General features: G+C 32.6%; 1 protein-coding gene across 5 annotated transcripts in view; it reads left to right on the forward strand.

Annotated features, from left to right (window-relative positions):
- POT1 (protection of telomeres 1) overlaps window positions 1–19,504 on the forward strand; it is a 74,809-nt gene that overhangs the window by 36,064 nt on the left and 19,241 nt on the right. For all 5 annotated transcript variants that reach the window (XM_033099305.1, XM_033099307.1, XM_033099302.1 and 2 more), the window contains exons 10-13: window positions 4,486–4,641; window positions 10,713–10,882; window positions 12,040–12,122; window positions 17,939–17,995. In XM_033099305.1, the coding sequence (XP_032955196.1) occupies window positions 4,486–4,641; window positions 10,713–10,882; window positions 12,040–12,122; window positions 17,939–17,995 (466 nt within the window). The remainder of the gene's footprint in view (window positions 1–4,485; window positions 4,642–10,712; window positions 10,883–12,039; window positions 12,123–17,938; window positions 17,996–19,504) is intronic.

Genomic DNA, 19,504 nt, shown 5'->3' on the forward strand with positions numbered 1-19,504 from the left:
CATGCATATAAAGAGCTTATATTTTTTATTTTAATGGAATAATTATGCATACCATGTATTAAGAACTTAAAATCTAACTTACCATTGTTAATAAGTCTGGATATCCATGCAACTCTACTCTAGAACTTCTCTTTTTTATCCTGTACTTCCAGAGAAAAATAGTATCATCAGATCTATGTATTAAATGTAGTGTAGTTCATGTTATATTTATTTGTTTTAATTATTTTAATACTAATAAAATATGGAGTAATAATAAAATTATAGTACTAGTAAAATATATTTATGTATTTTAGTACTAATAAAAACGTGTTTCTTATTTTAGTACTAAAGAATATTACTATTTTTTAGCTGCAGTTCTACATATGCACATTCCTGGTTAAAATTTGAAAATTATTTTATTGGTAATTATTTTTCTTTTCAAACTCAAATGTAATAGAATACACTATGGGATATTTGTAATTTAACGATGAAAACAGTTTGATTGAATCTAAGGTAATAATTTTACCGTAGCAAAAATACTGCAATTACTTATTCCCCATAAAGAGACATTAAAGATACATTCTTTTGACTAAAATCAATAAACGTATAAATTTAAACATTTGTTACAAACCAAAAACTTAGATGTTAAAAAAGACAATGTTCCCCCAGTGTTGTTTCAAAGAGAAATTATAGGTTTCTAAGAATATAACGTTAATTACAATAGATTAAAGGCTATAGTCAGAGATACACTCAAAGACAAAATTTAAAACGTTCATGAACAAAGAAAGAAAAACTGTGTATTAGAATATGCTTTTAACTCAAAAAATTGAATAAAGTAACACACAAAATTATATAGAGTGTGGGGAGTAGTATTTTAATAAGGTGTTTAATTTTGGATAGTTAATGTTAACATCCAGAAATTTAAAATATATTTTTAAATGATATGTAGTGAAAAGTTTCTCTCCTCGAGTCCATCTCTTGCCCCCACCCCGCCATCTTCTCAGTCTCTCCCTCCAAACACTAGGTAACCACTGAAGAGAGTTTTTTTGAATATCTTTTCAGACATAGTTTAGTTCATATATAAATAGTTTTTTTTCTTGTGTACATATGATAGCATACTATACACATTATTCTGCCATTGCTTTTTGTACTTAATTCTATCATAGAGATTTTTCTACATCACCACCTAAAAAGTTCCTTGTATTAGTTTCCTCGGGTTGCCCTAACAAACTGGCACAAACTGGATGGCCGAAAATATCATAAGTGTTTAGCGTTCTGGAAGCTTGAACTCCAAAATCAAGATGTCGGCAGCGCCATGCTTCTTCCGAAGTCTCATGGGAAGAATCCTTCCCTGCCTCTTCTTAGCTGCTGGTGGCTGCTGGCATTCTTTGGCTTGCCAGTTGCATCACTCCAATCTCTGTCTCCGTTGTCAAATGGACGTCTTCCCTTTGTGTTTCTTACAATGACAGCAGTCACATTGGAGTAACGGCCCACTATGATCCAGTATGACCTCATCCTAACTGATTATATCTGCGGAGACACTGTTTTCAAGTAAAGCCACATTCACAAGTTTCATGTAGACATGAATTTTAGGATACTATTCAACTGCTTTTTTTTTAATCAGATGGAGGCGTGGCATGTTTTGAACTTGCATCCTATTGATACCTTAGGAGGTTGACTTAAACATTTGTCATTTCACATCTGTGCTCATAGAGCTGTGAAGATAAATTGCTAGAAATAGAATTGCTGATTCAAGGAGTTTGTGCATTTGAAATTTTGATAGCTCTTACTAAATTACCCATCATGTATAAAAGAAGCTGTTTCCCAATAGTAAATACCTGTTTCCTAACAGCAAGTAAGGTATGTAGGAATTGTTATATGTAGTTAATGATTTAAAAAAAAAAAAAAAGATGAAGATAAAACTGATAAATAAGTTCAAAAGTTTTAAAAAACAAAGTTCTATTATTATGATTTTTTAAAAGAAATAATTTTCTGAATTAGGAATGATGCAAGATATATGCTTACATATGTGGGGGTATTTAAACCTCATAAAATGTTATATTCAACTTCTATGCTGGTAAATATGAGTCCAGATTAAATTGATTATTTTTCATTTTTAAAATTTAAAGTTAATTTATGTTTTTTTAAGTTGTTGAATTAACTAATGAAGTGATTGAGCCCAGATGGTGAACTCCTTCAGACTGCGTTAGACCAATTACAGACCAATATTGCACAAAACAAGGGCATGCATCCCAGTTGTATTTATTAATATAGAAACCGAAATGTTTATTTTTAGAAATCACACATGGTTCAATATCAGGAAAATTATAGTCATCTCCATGAGTGTTAAAAAGTATATGATCATTTCAGTGAATGTTTAAAATATTTATGGAAATGTTTAGCAAAGTAGAAGCATGCTTCCTTAACTTGGTGAGTAATTTCTGTCATAAGGTAAACAGACAATATGTAGTGTTGGAATTCTGGAGTCAATAATATCAGAAACAGGACAAAATACCCACTATTTCTGTTGTGTAATGTCGTTTGGGAAGTCTTGGGAAATTCACTGAGATAAAAAGAAATGACAGATTTAACTATTTTAAAAGAAAGAAATAAAGAAAAAAGGTCAGTATTCACAGGATATAAAAACCCCAACAATTAACTGTAAAGCTATTTGGATTAATAAAATTACTCAGTGACCTGACTTGTTTAAAACATTAATAAAATATAGCTTTCCTATATATCAATAATAAATAGAACATATAACTGAACAAAAGATCTTTCAAAGTCTCAACGATCGTAAAACAAAGTTCATGCAAGAAGTACCTGGCCTTCTGTGAAGAAAACTACATAACTGTACTGAGAAGCTTGAAACAAAATGTGAACTATTAAAATTTTTAAATTTTTTTTCCTAAAGTGTTTTTAAATAAAATGTAATTTAAATTAAAACCACAGGTTTTTTTGTAATTGGCTATAATTCTGAAGTTTATTAGAAACATTAAATGATCAGGAATAAATCAAGAAAACTGTTTTTCTTTTCTTGTCAAATAAAACCAAGTGGGAGCTCCGTATCAGATATTAAAACATGAAATTATAATAATTAAAGCTATAGTGAGACTGATCAATAAACAAGGTTAGGAACCTCAGGAAGTCTTAATTATAGCTATAGTAATTCAATATGAGATGAAAATAACATTAAGTAACGTTTCAAATTGGTAAAGAAAGATTAAAAGTTTGACTTCTAGGCGATTAAAACTGAAGCATAAAAGCATATAGCAACTCTATGCTCTCAAATCCTCACCCAAAAGACTTATGGATTGGTTTATAAAGCCATTTTAATGTCACAAAAACAGTGTACACAAAATAAAAACAAATTTGAAGAAAAATGTTAGTGAATAATGATGTTACTCCTCTCAAAAGTGATTGTCCTGGTTCTTTGAATTATGTAGGAAACAGAGTGAATGACACCAACGCGTACTTGTTTATTTGAAACTTAGAACTGTCACCAGTCTGTACTTCCTCTGTAATCTGACACTGGCAGACACCTTTTCTATAGAAATGTAGTGTTTTTTATTCAAACAGCCTGTTTACTTTCGTCCAGCCAAACTTCTGACGTGCAGAGGTATTCCAACCTCACACCGACATCTTTGTCATACCCTTTTATAGCATAACATAGCCCAGCTCAGCCCTTCAAATCCTAGCACATACAGGCGAGCTCATGGCCTAAGGATGGAGTAGAATGTCCTCGTCCCTGCCCATGCCGTTGTTTCCATCCTTATCTCCGTGTACATACGCAACAATCCAACACCTTTTCCTTTCCCAGCACCTTGTTTATTACCTTGGATTCATAACATCTAATATAAGCAAAATATTCATGTCTGTGCCTTAAAAGGCATTTTCCAAATCAGAACAAAGTGGGAAAATGGGCAAAGGTCAGGATACATTTCTAAAAGCTAGGAATTTATACTTAAATTAGCAGAGATACTCATAAAGGTTTATATACAGGATGGTAATGACTAATTTATTTGAAATAGCAAAAAGTTTGAAACAACCCAAATGATGGATGAAGGGATTAGTTTAATAAATTGGTGTGCATCCATACTATAAAATAATGTGAAACCATTGAAAATCGTATTTCAGAAGAATATTTAAATTCCCTGATAAATTGTTCAATAATAAACTAAGGAACAAAAAGTATATAATGCCAGTTTGTTAAAAAGAAAAAAAAAAGACTTATGTATTGTAAGTACACAGAAGCAAAAATAAATTCAACAATATGTTAATATTTTTGAGTCATAGCAGTTTGAACTTCTTTATGTTTTCCGCACTATCTGTATATATGTAGTCCTTTTTACAATCAGAAAAAATATATATATCATTTAAAGGTAGCAGAAATTTGCAAGTAAACATTTAACTACTTTTAAATTACATTGCCAGCAAATAAAACTCTTTTAGCCTCCACGGTTTTACAAAAAGATCATTAATCTTGTCTCTCCCCTCTTATGGCAGGTGTGGGATGGTACCAGGACCCCCTTCCCATCTTGGAGAGTCTTAATTCAAGACCTTGTTTTTCATGGTGATTTAAGTGACATCCAGCGGCTACAGAATCTGACAGTAGACATTTTAGTCTATGATAACCATATTCAAGTGGCAAAATCTCTGAAGGTGATGTTGAGTAGCAAACATGTTTGCTGTTTTTCATTTTTATAAATCTGGGGGTAAATCACATTTATAGATGATAGTTGAGGTCTAGAAATGAACTCCAAATTTATTTATTTTTTTAACTTTTTAATTTGTATTAATACAATGTATGTTCAAAATAAATATCTGGTAAATATATTAAACTATATTGGCTTGAACAGCTTTTTAAAATTAAAGAATGTTTCCTGAATATCTTAGAGCTGTGTACAGTTTTACTATGAAAATAGTAAAGCAACATTGTACGAGGATTGTGCAAGATAAGACTGCTTTAAAATGACAGAGGATACATAAAAGATTTGTAAACTTACACATTAAGCTTTGATTATTGGTTTGATAAAATCTAGCCTGTGACTTTGTACTCATTAGTTTAAGAAAATGTTAATCTACCTCTAATATATATCATAAATTGTTTCTGTGTGTGTGTGTGGGGGTACAGTTTATTAGAACTTGCTCACTGTTTTTGAGATAGATTTTAGGTAAAAGTACACTGTTTAGATATTGCACTTCTTGCTTAGTACCGTGTTTTCCCGAAAATAAGACCTAGGACAATCAGCTCTACTGCGTCCTTTGGAGCAAAAATTACTATAAGACCTGGTCTTATAGTATATTATATAAGACCCGATTTTATATTATAGGGTATTGTATAAGATCGGGTCTTATGGTAAAGTAAGACCCAGTCTTGTATTTTTGCTCCAAAAGATGCATTAGACCTGATTGTCCAGCTAGGTCATATTTTCGGAGAAACATGGTTATAACACTTTAAGGAATATTTTTCTTCATTATATCTCATTTGCAAGTATTCTTTCTAGCAAAGAATGGCATTAATAATAACAATAATAATATTTGTTACATTCTTCGTATGTATTTAGCACTGTCCTGTGCAGTACATAATATCATTCCCATTTGACAAATTAGAAAACTGAGACACAAAAATTTAACCCCAAGAATTCACAGCTATGTGGCTGAAGCCGGTATTTGAACCTTCGACGTCTGTTTCCAGAGCCACTTCTCTTAACCAGGATAAAGAAATACTTTTCTTTATTGCAAATAGTTCCTATCTCACCTTTAAGGAGTTATGCTGCCTGTTTATAGAAGTTATACAATCTACTTATAGGAAGAAAACAGTTCAAGTAAATTGCAGTTTTTTAGAACTGAATTTTAATGCCCAGTTTTCCTTTGTAAATACTTCCCCTCACACATTGTGTTACAAATAAGCCCACCCAACTCAAGTCAATAAATTAGGTTAAAGTCAGGGTCCAGGAAGGTGACAACTGCACTCTTGTCCTTTGTGTGTGTGTGTGTGTGTGTGTGTGTGTGTGCGCACGCGCACGCACGAGCTCATACCCGACATTGGAGAAAATTGACTGTTGAAGGTATATTTTGATGCTTTCCCGATTAGTTTATTTAAAAAAAAAAAAAAGTAATGATAAAGCAAGTTCTAAAGCCATTTTAAAAATACAGAGTTATTTTATAAGTGAAAAAGATTTACATTTTAGATCTACTTTCCCCATTTAATCCCCTTCTCTTGTCCTATGCTGCTTCTATAGGTCTTTCCGTTCTCCCCGCTAGTCCTGACTTACTCTTCCAGGTCCTGAACAGCAGCCAGAACAGTGCTTTCCATGTAGAAATGATGAAGTAGATACCGTGTTTCCCAGAAAATAAGACCTAGCCGCACAATCAGCTCTAATGCGTCTTTTGGAGCAAAAATTAATATAAGACCCAGTCTTATTTTACTATAAGACCCAGTATTATTTTACTATAATATAATAGTGCGTATAATTTAATACCCGGTTTTATATAAGACTGGGTGTTATATAACATATAGTAAAAGAAGACCAAGTCTTATATTAAGTTTTGCTCCAAAAGACGCGTTAGAGCTAATTGTCCGGCTAGGTCTTATTTTCAAGGAAACATGGTAGTATCTGCTGATGAATGAATCAATGAGAACTGCATTTTTTTCAGATGGTTTCCATTTCCCTTTCTGTCTTCTTAATCTCACCCACTAGAGGGTGCTGTGAGCACACATAATTAAAGATAGGGCGCTTCAATTTTTTTCTACAGATAGGACGTTTTATTATTTATTTGCTATAATAGAAAAATGAAAAGGATTTTCTCTTTGTATAAGTAATTTAACTGTAGGCTTTTATTAATGTATATAGACATCGCATTTTGTTTGTCCTGAGACAACCTCTCTCTATATCAACCATTTCCTATTTAAGAAATCTCCAGAGGCACATGACATTGATACAAATTAACTTTTTTTTTTTAATTTATTGGGGTGACAATTGTTAGTAAAACAAATTAACTCTTATCCGCACTTGAAGACAGCTGTTTAAAATTGCATTTTTATACCAAAATACATGGACATGTATTTTTGTTGTACAAGAACAAGAAAAAATTGTTTTTAAATAGAGACAGTTAAGGCAATTATAAAGTGTAACATAATAACGACTTCTGTATACACCACAGTTTGCAGCCTAAGTTGCCCTTAACATTTTTGCTAAATCTTGCTTTTAAGTAAGTTATCTTATTCCCTAAGCATTTTACAAAAACACACAGAAACACACATACACACACACACACACACTCACTCACTCACTCACACTGACATTTCAAACCTTTCATCTAGAAATTAAAGCAGTATATTTTGAATCCCCAGTCTTATGCTGACACAATTTTAAAATAATTATCAAATATATGTATTAATAATTATGTTTGGCCTTCAGTGACTCAAGAACTATAATTTGGTTATTTTCAGATATATACAGTCGTTGAAAATATTAAACCTAAAGTGTAATTCATGGTAGTTTATAAGGAACATTTAAATGTTTTCTAAAGGGATAGTGATTTCTTAGTATCCATGTTTGCTTTGCTTTATTTTTAATGTTTCTATATTGAAATGGGCTTTTATAACAATTTTTAAAGTAATTTTTATAATATTTTGTTATGACTCCTTTGCTTATATTTTTGGAATCCTATCACATTACAGACAAGACTAAGCAATATTTTTCTGTTATAATAGATCATCTGGAATATTTCCTAGTATATTTAGTGACTTTAAAAAAAAAATACAATACTGACTCCAGAAGGAATTTCTGGAAATAACAGTTTATCATCTTTAATAGCTCATTTATATAAATAAATTCTCTCGGTCTTTAACTTTTGTTTTATTATGAAACCCATAGTAGACAAGATGGTGTACTACACATCCATGTGCCTACCATTCAAACTTAACGTTTCAAAATGTTTTGCCACTCTTACTTTAGGTACTTTTAATTTTTTTATTAATTTTTATTAAATTTATTGGAGTGACATTGGTTAGTAAGATTATCGAGGTTTCAGATGTAGGGTTCTGTAATGCATCATCCGTGTACAGTAGTACCTCAGTTTTCGAACGTCTCCGTTAAGAAACATTTCGGTTTACGAGCACCGTAAACCTGGAAGTAAATTCTTCGGTTTTCGAACATGCCTCGGAAGTCGAACATATTATGCGGCTTCCGGTAAGGGCAAGATCCTGAGGCCTAGCTGTCGGCTGTTTTCAAACATTTCAGAACTTGAATGTTCTTCTAGAATGGATTACGTTAGAAAACCGAGGTACCACTGTAGTGCATTGTATGTTCACCACCTAGAGTCAGTTTTCCCCCCATTGTCATGTACTTGACCCCCTTTTCCCACTTTTAATTTTCAAGAAATAAATTCCTGTTGGACCTTCTTTGTACCTCTGTTTATTCTCATTTTTTGCTCCCCAATAGTCTGTTTCTATGTATCCTAACAGGAAGGTATGTACACCCATGTTTATTATACTTTTATGTACTTTTGTCTGAAAAATGTATATGTATCATACTGTAATTTGCTGTTTTCTTTGACATTATATTTTTTGGATTTATCGATGTTCATTGATGTGTCTACATTTATACCAGACTGTCTCAATTATTATACCTTTGTTTTTAAATGCTGTTTCATAAGTCAAGCACCCACTCCCCGTTTAGTCTTCAAAATTGACCTGGCTATTCACTTTCATATATCTTTTTAGAGCAACTTCTCAAATTCCATGAAAGACACTGAGGATTTTATCGAAATTCCATTGATTTTTAAAGATTAATTAGGCGGAAATTATCTTCACAGTGATGAAGCTTTTTATTTATGAATGTGATACCATCCTCCTTGCGTTGGCCTTCTTGAAGTCCTTTGTGGGACTTGCATGTCCTGTGCTGCTGTGTTATGTATATAAAAAAGAATTGCCGATTCTAATAAATGTTCAAAAAAGTCAGATAAAAGTGAATAGATACAGTTGTTTCATATTTTCTTCCAGTATCTTACTTTAGAGACCATGAGGAAAATCAGTTTTGTCTTCGTTTTTTTTTTTTCTTTTTGTCTTTTCCTTCTCTGACTAACCTGTTCCCCTGCCGTGATGTAGATGTGAGTGGAAGAGGTCAGAGAGGAAAAGACTAAATACCTTATCTCCTCACAAAACCTATTACTGGAATGAAGGACTAGCATCTGGGCGTGGAGTATTCCCCTTTACTTTTTTCTCTCATTTCTCAAATCCGGACAGTGATGAGGAGAAATACAGTCAACTGAAACAGTAATAAGCAGAGGTGGGAGGTTGGTTTACTAGCTCGTCTTTTTTCATATTCCCCCTTATATAGCGTTTCTGTTGTATAGAATCTCATCACTGTTACTCATTCTGACCTTGAACAGAAAAAAGAGAATGAGAGTCCCACAGTCATCAGCAGTCAGGACTGCTGCCTCATGCAGATGAATTAAATTTCCTGTTTTGTAACTCTTTGTTTATAATTCTTTCTTTATACAAATAAATGTAATTTAGGTTATTTAGCTTCTTGTTTTGAGTGGGTGTCAATTTCTTTGATAAACATTCTGCATCTGCCTCATTTTAATTATTCTACACTAAAAGCATATCAGTTGTGTATAGATACCACATCTTCTTTATCCAATCATCCATCAGAGGACACTGTTTCCGTGTCTTAGCCACCATAAATAAAGCTACGATGAACATTGGAGCACATATATCTTTATGGATAAATGTTTTCAGATTTTTGGGGTAGATACCCAGGAGAGGGGTTGCTGGGTCATATGGTAATTCTGTTCTTAATTTTTTGAGGCACCTCCACAGTGCCTTCCATAGCGGCTGCACCAATATGCATTCGCACCAACAGTGTATAAGGATTCCTTTTTCTCCACAGCCTCTCCCAGTTAGATAGCCATTCTAACTGGGGTGAGGTGATATCTCTTTGTGGTTTTTATTTGCATTTCTCTGATGATTAGTGATGTTGAGCATTTTTTCATATGTCTATTGGCTATTTGTTTACTAACAACTGTCACCCCAGTAAGGTTTAATTTTAAAAAAGCATATCAAGTACTCTATAATTAAAGATATTTTTAAGACTAAGTTTAGCATAACTATTGAAATTAACTATCAAACATTTAATTAAAAACTATAATTGGTTTAATCCAATATTTGAACTCATAGAATGTGTTTCATATTATGATATACAAACACATTGTTTATAACATGTTTTCTTTTCATGGAACTTATAGGGGATGTATTACTTTGATATAGTAGCACATTTTAAAATATTTTCTAGTATTCTTATAATGACAGTGCTTTAGTGATCATATTTAGTTAAATCTTACCTTAACTAAAGTTAAAAGAAGTTATTTTCAGAAACCTTATTAAATGGGTTTATTAATCAAACAGGTCTTGGACTTGATTTAGGTCATGGGTTTCTTAACTACTATATTTTATCAATGCTGAGACTCAATGTTATTTTATACTTTAACATCGCTGAAATGAAAATATGTCTTACATTTGAAAACACGCACTCACACAGATGTTTTGGTTTGGATACCATGTCCTTGGGACAGCTAGCTATTCAATACACACCGGTATAATGCACCATTATCCTTTCTGATTGGTCAGTGCCCTGGTTGTCAGTCTGTGCCCCATATGGTTGTTAAATATTTTGAGTATCAGAAATTGTTCTCCATTTTCTAAAAAACAAATCTATTTTTAGGTTGGAAGCTTTCTTAGAATTTATAGCCTCCATACCAAACTTCAGTCACTGAATTCGGAGAACCGAGCGACATCGTTAGCTCTAGAGTTTCATCTCCATGGAGGTACCAGTTATGGTCGGGGAATCAGAGTCTTGCCAGAAAACAACTCTGATGTGGATCATTTGAAAAAGTAAGCATATCATATACCTATAGAAATTGTAAATAATGTATTAATTCAACTGATTTTCAAGATAATCCTGTTCTGGGGTCGGGGATCTAATAGGTTCCTTGTAGTTGATCGTCATAGCCTTCTGTGCCATTATCCATTTTGTAAAAAACAGATGAATTAAAGGAAACAAGTCAAGTGATTGTAGTTTCAAATAACTACATAGTAGCAGAGCTGGGTCTAAGCTCTGGGTCTAAGTAGCAAACCTTATAGTCTAAGGTTTCCATTAGTTACTTACACACTCACGTCTACTTTGTGCACTTACATTCTCCTACCATTTACTGCATTCTCCAAGTAGAGGAACAGACAGTGAAGACTGGAGTTTAGCTAAAGTTTGGAAAACTTGATCCATATCTAGCATCACAAACAGATGAGCCTGCCATGAAAAAAAGACTGCCTTTCTAAAGTGCCTGTGACTGCTAAAATAGGTAATCAAAGTGTTTTAGGGTATTTTTAAAACTTAGTTGTTTCCAGTTAATACTACCTTAAATCCTCCTTTATATGCAGTTCTTTTCCTTGATGTGTTCCTAGTAGTCTGTTACAGAAACTTTTGGACCAGTGTTCTAGAGAAACAAAAATAAATCTTTTGCGTATCTTCAGAGATATAAAAAATACCCATTCAGAATATTGAAATGACATAGATATTATCTGTTTTAATATGTTTAAATCAATGAATTTAAAATCAATTAAATTACCTATTTCATATACATTTTCAGCAATTTCATTTCAGTTTCACTACTTTATTTTTTTCCAAGTCTCTATTTTTTGTGTTGCAGCATATAGCAATATAATATTTTACTTCTTGAATCTAAAGTGAGATTGTTCTGACTCAAAATGTTATCCATTAAATTCCCAATTTATTTTTGTTTTCAGTATTTCATCATCCCACTGTTATACTTGTATCTTTCTAGACTCAGATTTTTTTTTTTTTTTTTTAATTTGGGGGCACTCTTGAAACACCAGATGATCTCATAAAAGTTATAGACCTTCAACTAAAGAATGGATATACACACATGGAATTTTTTATACAATTTTAGTGAGTTCTTAATTTCTGTGGGTAGAGCTAAACTGACTGTGTTGACTTGTTTTATACAATTGAACTTACATTCTTTTACTTCTAGGGCTTTAGAATGTGCAAGTTTGACAGCCAATCAATGTTCAGATGATACGTGTCAGTTAGACTATGAGGACAGCTTTCCATCAAGTAAGTACAATTTTTAACATTAACAGTTCAGTTTCTGCTAAGTAAAATGCCTTTATCAACATTAATTCTCCCTTTTAATATCTTCCTATCTCTGTCTCTCTTTTTTTTGAATCCATATTCATTGTAAACAAACATGCTAAGTCTGTGTGTCGTATGCCAAGGTAAACATTGTTCTTCCTTTAATTGTATAATTACATGCCCAAATTGGGGTGGTAGGATTACTGGATTTGTGATATGTGTAGTATTTATGTATATACGTTTATGTATATGTGTGTGCGTTCATTAAATATCTGTATTAATTTCTTAGGCAACTATTTTGCATGTCAGTATCTAAAAGGAACAAAGGTTGTTTTTGCTGCTTTATTTCAAACAGCCTAAGTATTTTTTGATTGTACAGATCTTAGATGTATACATGATTTCCCCCCCCTTTATTGAGTTAATCAAATACCTAATTGAAAGATATTAACAAACAGTTGTGTATTTATAATATTGTCTACCTGAATAGGTGACTGTTCAAATCTCTAAATTTTAAAACTCAATCAGTAAGGATTTTTTCTTTTATCATGTTGTCTCCTTGTACATACTGGGACCTAGAATCTATGTTATCCGATATATATACAGAGGGTGCCAAAAAATATATATACACATTGAAGAAGGAAAAAACTATTAAAATTGTAATACTCAATATGTACCAGTTACAAAAGATGAATACAAGTCATGTGTACACATTTTTTTGGCACTCCCGGTATAGCTATCCTATATATGTATTTTTTTTACAATCTAACTTCTTCTCTACTATTAGCCAAAGAATCATTTTATCAGTATTTACTCTCATTCTACACCAGTAGTGATAAGCATTAAAATTAACGTGTGTGTCTTGGTAGGCACTTAGTAAGTGCATACATGCATGATTATTTAATGCTGACAGTACTCCTATGAGGCTGGTAATATTTTCTCCTTTTTACAGAAAGGAAACTGAGGTTTTGAGTAATGGGGGGAATCATGTAATTTGCCCAGGGTTACTTAGCTTTGAACTGATGGCAAAGTCAGATTCCAATGCAAGCTATTCGATTTTTTTGTATATATTTTAAATTTATGTCTTCTTTCTCTCTGCCTTAAAATTCTCCACATTTCCTACTGCCTTGGTGATGGCATTTTAGCCTGAGCTATAATTACTTGAATAATCATTAGGAGGCCAATTTAGTTTGATTGACAATCATTTCGAAACAGTATAATTAGTAATTATACTTTTTAAAAATTTTTGTTAAATATATCAGGGTGACATTGGTTAGTCAAATTATATAAGTTTCAAGTGTACAGTTCTATAATGTATCACCTATATAGTGCAGTGTGTGTTCACCACCCAGAGTCGGTTCTCCTTCCATTACCACGTATTTGACCCCCTTTACCCTCTCATACCGTCCCTTCTCCCCCTCTTATAACCACTATACTGTTGTCTGTGTCTGAGTTTTTGTTTGTTTGTTTGTCTTATTCATGTGTTGCTTTCAATTTTATATCCCACATATGAGTGAAGTCATATGGTTCTAGACTTTCTCTGTCTGACTTATTTCGTTTAGCATGATAATCTCAAGATCCATCCATGTTGTCGCAAATAGCAGTATTTCATCTTAAGGCAGAGTAGTATTCCATTGTATATATGTCCCACATCTTCTTTATCCAGTCATCCATCAAAGGACACTGGTGGTTTCCACGCCTTAGCTACCATGAATAATGCTGCAGTGAACATAGGGGTACATATATATTTACAGATAAATGTTTTCAGAGTTTTTTGGGTAGATAACCAGAAGAAGGATTGCTGGGCCGTGTAGTAATTCTTAATTTTTTGAGGAACCTCCATACTGTTTTCCATAGCAGCTATTCCTATTTACATTCCCACCAGCAGTGCATGAGGGTTCCTTTTTCTCCACAACCTCTCCAACACTTGCTATTACTTGTCTTGTTGATAATAGCCATTCTAACAGGTGTGAGGTGATGTCTCATTGTGGTTTTGATTTGCATTTCCCTAATAGCTAGGAAAGTTGAGCATTTTTTCATATATCTCTAGGCCGTTTGTATGTCTTCTTGGGAGAAGTATCTGTTCAGGTCCTCTGCCCATTTTTAATTGGATTGTTCTTTTGTTGTTGAGTTGTATGAGTTCTTTTTATATATTTGGGTACTATCCCTTTGTTGGAGGCCTTGTTTTCAAGTATCTTCTCTCATTCAGTTGATTGCCTCTTTGTTTTGCAGATGGTTTCTTTCGCTGTGCAGGAGTTTTTTAGTTTGATATCGCCCCATTCATTTATTTTTGCTTTTACTTCCCTTGCCTTTGAGATCAAATTCATAAAATCCTCTTTAAACCGAAGGTCCATGAGTTTAGTACCTGTGCTTTCTTCTTTCTCCTTCTATGCAATTTATTTTTTCAGGTCTTATGTTTAGGTCTTTGATGCATTTTGAGTTAATTTTGGTATATGGTAACAGCAGTCTAGTTTTATTCTTTTGCACATGATTTTCCAATTTTCCCATTACTGAAGAGGCTTTCTTTTCTCCATTGTATGTTTTTGGCTCCTTTGTTGAAAATTATCTGCCCGTATATATGTGGGTTTATTTTTGGGTTCTCAATTCTATTCCATTGGTCTTTGTGTCTGTTTTTCTGCCAATACCATGCTGTTTTGATTATTGTCACTTTGTAATACAAATTGAAGTCAGGGAGTGTTACACCTCCAGCCTTGTTCTTTTTTTTCAGGATTGCTTTGACTATTCAGAGTCTTTTGTGATTCCATACAAATCTGATGATTTGTTTTGTTCTATTTCTTTAAAAAACACTGGGATTTTGCTGGGGATTGCATTAAACCTGTTATTGCTTTGGTTTATATGGCCATTTTAGTTATGCTGATTCTTCCAATCCATAAACATGGAATATTTTTCCATTTCTTTGTGTCTTTTTCATTTTCTTTTAATAATGTCTTGTAGTTTCAGTGTATGAGTCCTTCACATCCTTTGTTAAATTTATTCCTATTTTGTCCTTTTTGTTGAAATTGCAAAAGGAATTTTTTTTTCTCTTTTTTGAAATTTCATTTTTAGTATATAGGAACAGAATGGATTTTTGCACATTGATTTTGTGTCCTGCAACTTGACTGCATTTGTTTAGTTTCTGACAGTTATTTTGGTGGAGTCTTTACGGCCATAGCACCCTGACTGCACCCGATCTCATCTGTAATTGCTCTTTTTGAAATCTCTTTTCTCCTTTTAAAAGGATTTTAGAATTATTTTTAAATTACAAAAGTAATGCAAGACATAATACTAAGTTTCATAGGTTTCCCATGCCTTTAAGCCCACTCCCTGGGGTAATGTTAACAGTTTAGTGTGATTCCTTCAAAACTTTCACGTTTATTCAAATACATATGTATATATACTAATACATAAACAAATAGGACTTTTCCCTCTGTTTAAAATTTTTACAAAAATGGGACCATACTATACCAGTTGCTTTATCGTAGACTTCTGTCTGGCATAATTTATATAGCTCAAACTCATTCTTGTAATAGTTGCATTACATTTTATTGTAGGTATCATACATTGTTAATTCAGCTGTTTTCCCTTTGATAGACATACAGGTTATTTCCCATTTTTTGCTCTCACAAATAATGCTTTAATAAACATTCTGAACAGTTGCGCTTTCATGTTTTAATTTCTGTAAAATAAACTCCTAAAAGTAAGGTCGATGGATGAAAGGGCAACATTTTTCTCAGCTTCATAGATTGTGCCAGATTACATGCCAAAATGTCATAGGATTCATATGTAAACAGCCGTGTAGCAGAATGTCCTTCCCTGACACTCTCAGCATAGTGGAGGTTAACAATATGTGTAATTTGTGACAATTTGGAAGGTAAAACGTGTTATTTAATTTCTCTGAGAGCTTGGAAACTTAAAAATCTTACGTATTTAACAGCCCTTTCGACTCCATCTTTGAATTATCTGCTCTTACCTTTTATCTGATTTTCCTTTGGGTACTTTATCTTTTTTCTTATCAGTTTATAGGAGACCGTGTATACATTTTACACATATTTTCTCATTATTTGACTACTTTTAAAGTTTTTCCCATTATTTTCACTTCATGCAGAATGGCAAATATTAAGTAATCAGGTTCATTGAAATCATACACTACCAGTTAGTTTAACATGTCCATTCAAGTTCTGTTGCCGTGGATTCTTACGCCATTTATTAGTTATGCCCAGGAAGAAGGACAAGTAATCCATGTTTATATGTGATGCCCCATAAATTATCAAAACGTAATTCTATTATACATTCTATCATACATAATAAAATGTAAGTTAAAGTAATTACAAAGTATGGATATTTTTCAAGTCTTAAATTCTTCATTTTAGAAAGCATTATTAAACTGATTGCTGTGTTCACTACTTTTGCTTTCTTGTTAAAGTAAAATCCTATTTTATGGTGATCAGCAAGTCATCCAATTGAATTTAGTAAGTTTATGATTTTTATGCATCTCTCCCTTTATTTCCTTCACAAAATATTTTTCCAAAATAATAAAAATTTTCAAATGTGCAGAAAAATCGAAACAATTATACAGTAAATACTTATATACCCACAACCAAAGTCTTTCTCCAATTAACATTTTATTCTGTGTGCTGTGTCATCTATCTCTTAATCTGTCAATTCATCTTTTTTTTGATGCATTCCAAGTAAGTTGCAGACATTAGTATACCTCCTAAAGATTTCAGAATAGACATCATTAACTAGAATTCAGTATTTGTTTTATTTTTGAGGTAAAATTATATGCAATGAAATGGATAACTTAAGTGTACTATTTCATGAGTTTTGATTAATTTGTGTAACCTGAATCCCTCTTAAAATGTAGAACATACACTTGTCACAGAAAACTCCCTCATGCGCCTTCCTAGTCAGTCCTCATCACCACCCCCAACCCCGAAGTTCTGAGTTTTTCCCACCACAGATTGGCTGCACCTGTTCTAGACCTTCAAATAAATGGATTAATAACGTTATATGTTTTTGTACATACTGTATGTTTTTTTTGTATTCATCCACATGGTTGCATGTATCAGTAGTTTGTTTCTTTTTGATGCTAGTAGTATGGTATGAGGTAGACCTTTTTTTTTTTTAATATGAATTTTCAGTTGTTATAGCACCATCTTTCTTCTGTAAGATGGCTTTGATGTCTTTGTCAAAAATCACATGGGTAGATATGTGGATTTATTTCTGGGCTTTCTGTTCAACACTTAATAATATGAAGTAAGCATTTTTTTTTTTAAATACTAATTTAAAGTTGTTACAGCACCACATGTTGTAAAGAGTTTTGCTTCCCTTTGGATTGCTTTGCTGCCTTTATCAAAAATCAGATGATCATGTAAATGTGGATTTATTTCTATTTAATTTTGTTCTTAGGTTGGTCAATCTTTATGTCAGCACCATACTGTCTTTGTTAGTATAGCTTAATGTAAGTCTTTAAGTCATGTAGTATAAGTACTCCAATTTTGTTCTTTTTCAAGATTATATTCTAGATTCTTTGCATTTCCACCCAAGGGATAGAGTCTGCTCTTCTCTTTCTACAGTCAAGCCTCTGCAGTTTTGATTAGGATTGTATTGAATCTACAGATCAATTTGGGATAGAATTGATATCTTAACAGTATTGTGTCTTCCAATTCATGAACATGGCATATTTCACTGTTTAGATTTTTTTCAGTTTCTCTCAGCAATGCTTTATAATTTTGAATACCACATTTAATTTGGAACGGATTTTAAAACTGTATAATTCCTTTTCCTTCTCCTTTCTATAGGCTCTGGATCAGTATCAATATATGAGGAAGAACGATGTCAACAATTATCAGCTACAAGTAAGACCATGTTTCATTTTTGAAATACGGGCAGAATAGCATAATAAAGCCTGTCCTTACGCTTATCAACAGATTCATTCCTATCTAATATTGAGATCAGATATCCATGAGGGCAAAAATATATCTATATTTATCTTAATCCTCCACTTCAGCCTAACTCATAAAATGGAACCCAGAAAGACATATGTTTTTACATTAAATATGTATTTTAAGTCATGTGTCTGTAAGGTTTATGGAACCTACGAGTATACTCTTTGACAGTACAGTGGGGCTTATTTGAGTTTGAGAATGTAAAATATCTTATATGGCACTAATTTTAATCAGTTCACATTATGCACTTAGCAGTATGTCCATAAAAGAGCTCCTTACAATATGCCCCAAAACTTTAATATTAACAAAAATAGTAAATCTATCACGTGCCCTCCTTCTGTTACTTCAGCTAAAATAAAAAGTAAAAATTTAAGAAAAAAGTATTTTTAAATACAGGTCTATTAAATGATGTTCTTTAATGTACTATTATAAAATGCATTTCTCATTATTGGAGAAAAGATATATAACTACTATGAAATGGGGGAAGGCTAGAAGAAAGAAGCTGGTGATATTGTATTGGAATTGGTGGTGTCAGTATGTACTGATGGTTTTATAGATAGATACAGAAATAGGTGTAGATGTGTATTATTTGTGTATCTGTATTCACTCAGATGCATATTCATGCGTATATTTGTAGGTCATGATGTGTGTAGTACAGGTATGAACATGTGTACACATATGCCCAACCTCTGTCAACGAAAGGGCATGGGAACAATGGCACCCAGTAGCAATGAGCACACTTAGTGTACAGATCTTAGTTTACAAATAATATTCTGCCTTAAAAGAAATCAGGGCTCCTTGGAGTAATAGAACATTCCTGGGTTGGGATAGGAGAATTCCAAGATGAGTCTAGAATACCTTGTGCCAGAGAGAAAAGAAATTCTCAGTTAATGATGAAACATATTTAATGTGGTACAATTTGAGCATCAAAATAAAAAATACTGGTGTTAGAATAGAACTTACTGAATAAAGTAGGACTCTATTACTCCATGTGCATAGTAAATAAAACAAAACAAATAAATGAGGTTGAATGGAAAGCTCTTATTAAAATTTAATGCCAACTAATAAATGTGAAAGGAAGGATGAAATGAAGTTAGGAAAAAACATGATTTTGCAACCATGATACTAATAATTCATTTAATTGTGGATTACCCATATGTCCTAAACTAGCAGGGTCCTAAATGTTTAGTGTAAGATTGGGATATTTATATTTTCCCAAGTACTTTCTTATTAGTTAAAAGGGAGAAAACTAAGTTTATAGTGGAGAAACCTGTTGAACAACACCACCTTCACTAACTGTATTAGTGGTACCACCTCCAGGCATGGAAACACTGATATCCTCTGCCTGGTGATGTGATGCACCAAGATGCCCACAGTATGGCTCAGATAGTAATATTCCTGCCCAAATGCATAATTTGT

The sequence above is a fragment of the Rhinolophus ferrumequinum genome, chromosome 26 (genome assembly GCF_004115265.2).
Source record: "Rhinolophus ferrumequinum isolate MPI-CBG mRhiFer1 chromosome 26, mRhiFer1_v1.p, whole genome shotgun sequence".
NCBI lineage: Eukaryota > Metazoa > Chordata > Mammalia > Chiroptera > Rhinolophidae > Rhinolophus > Rhinolophus ferrumequinum.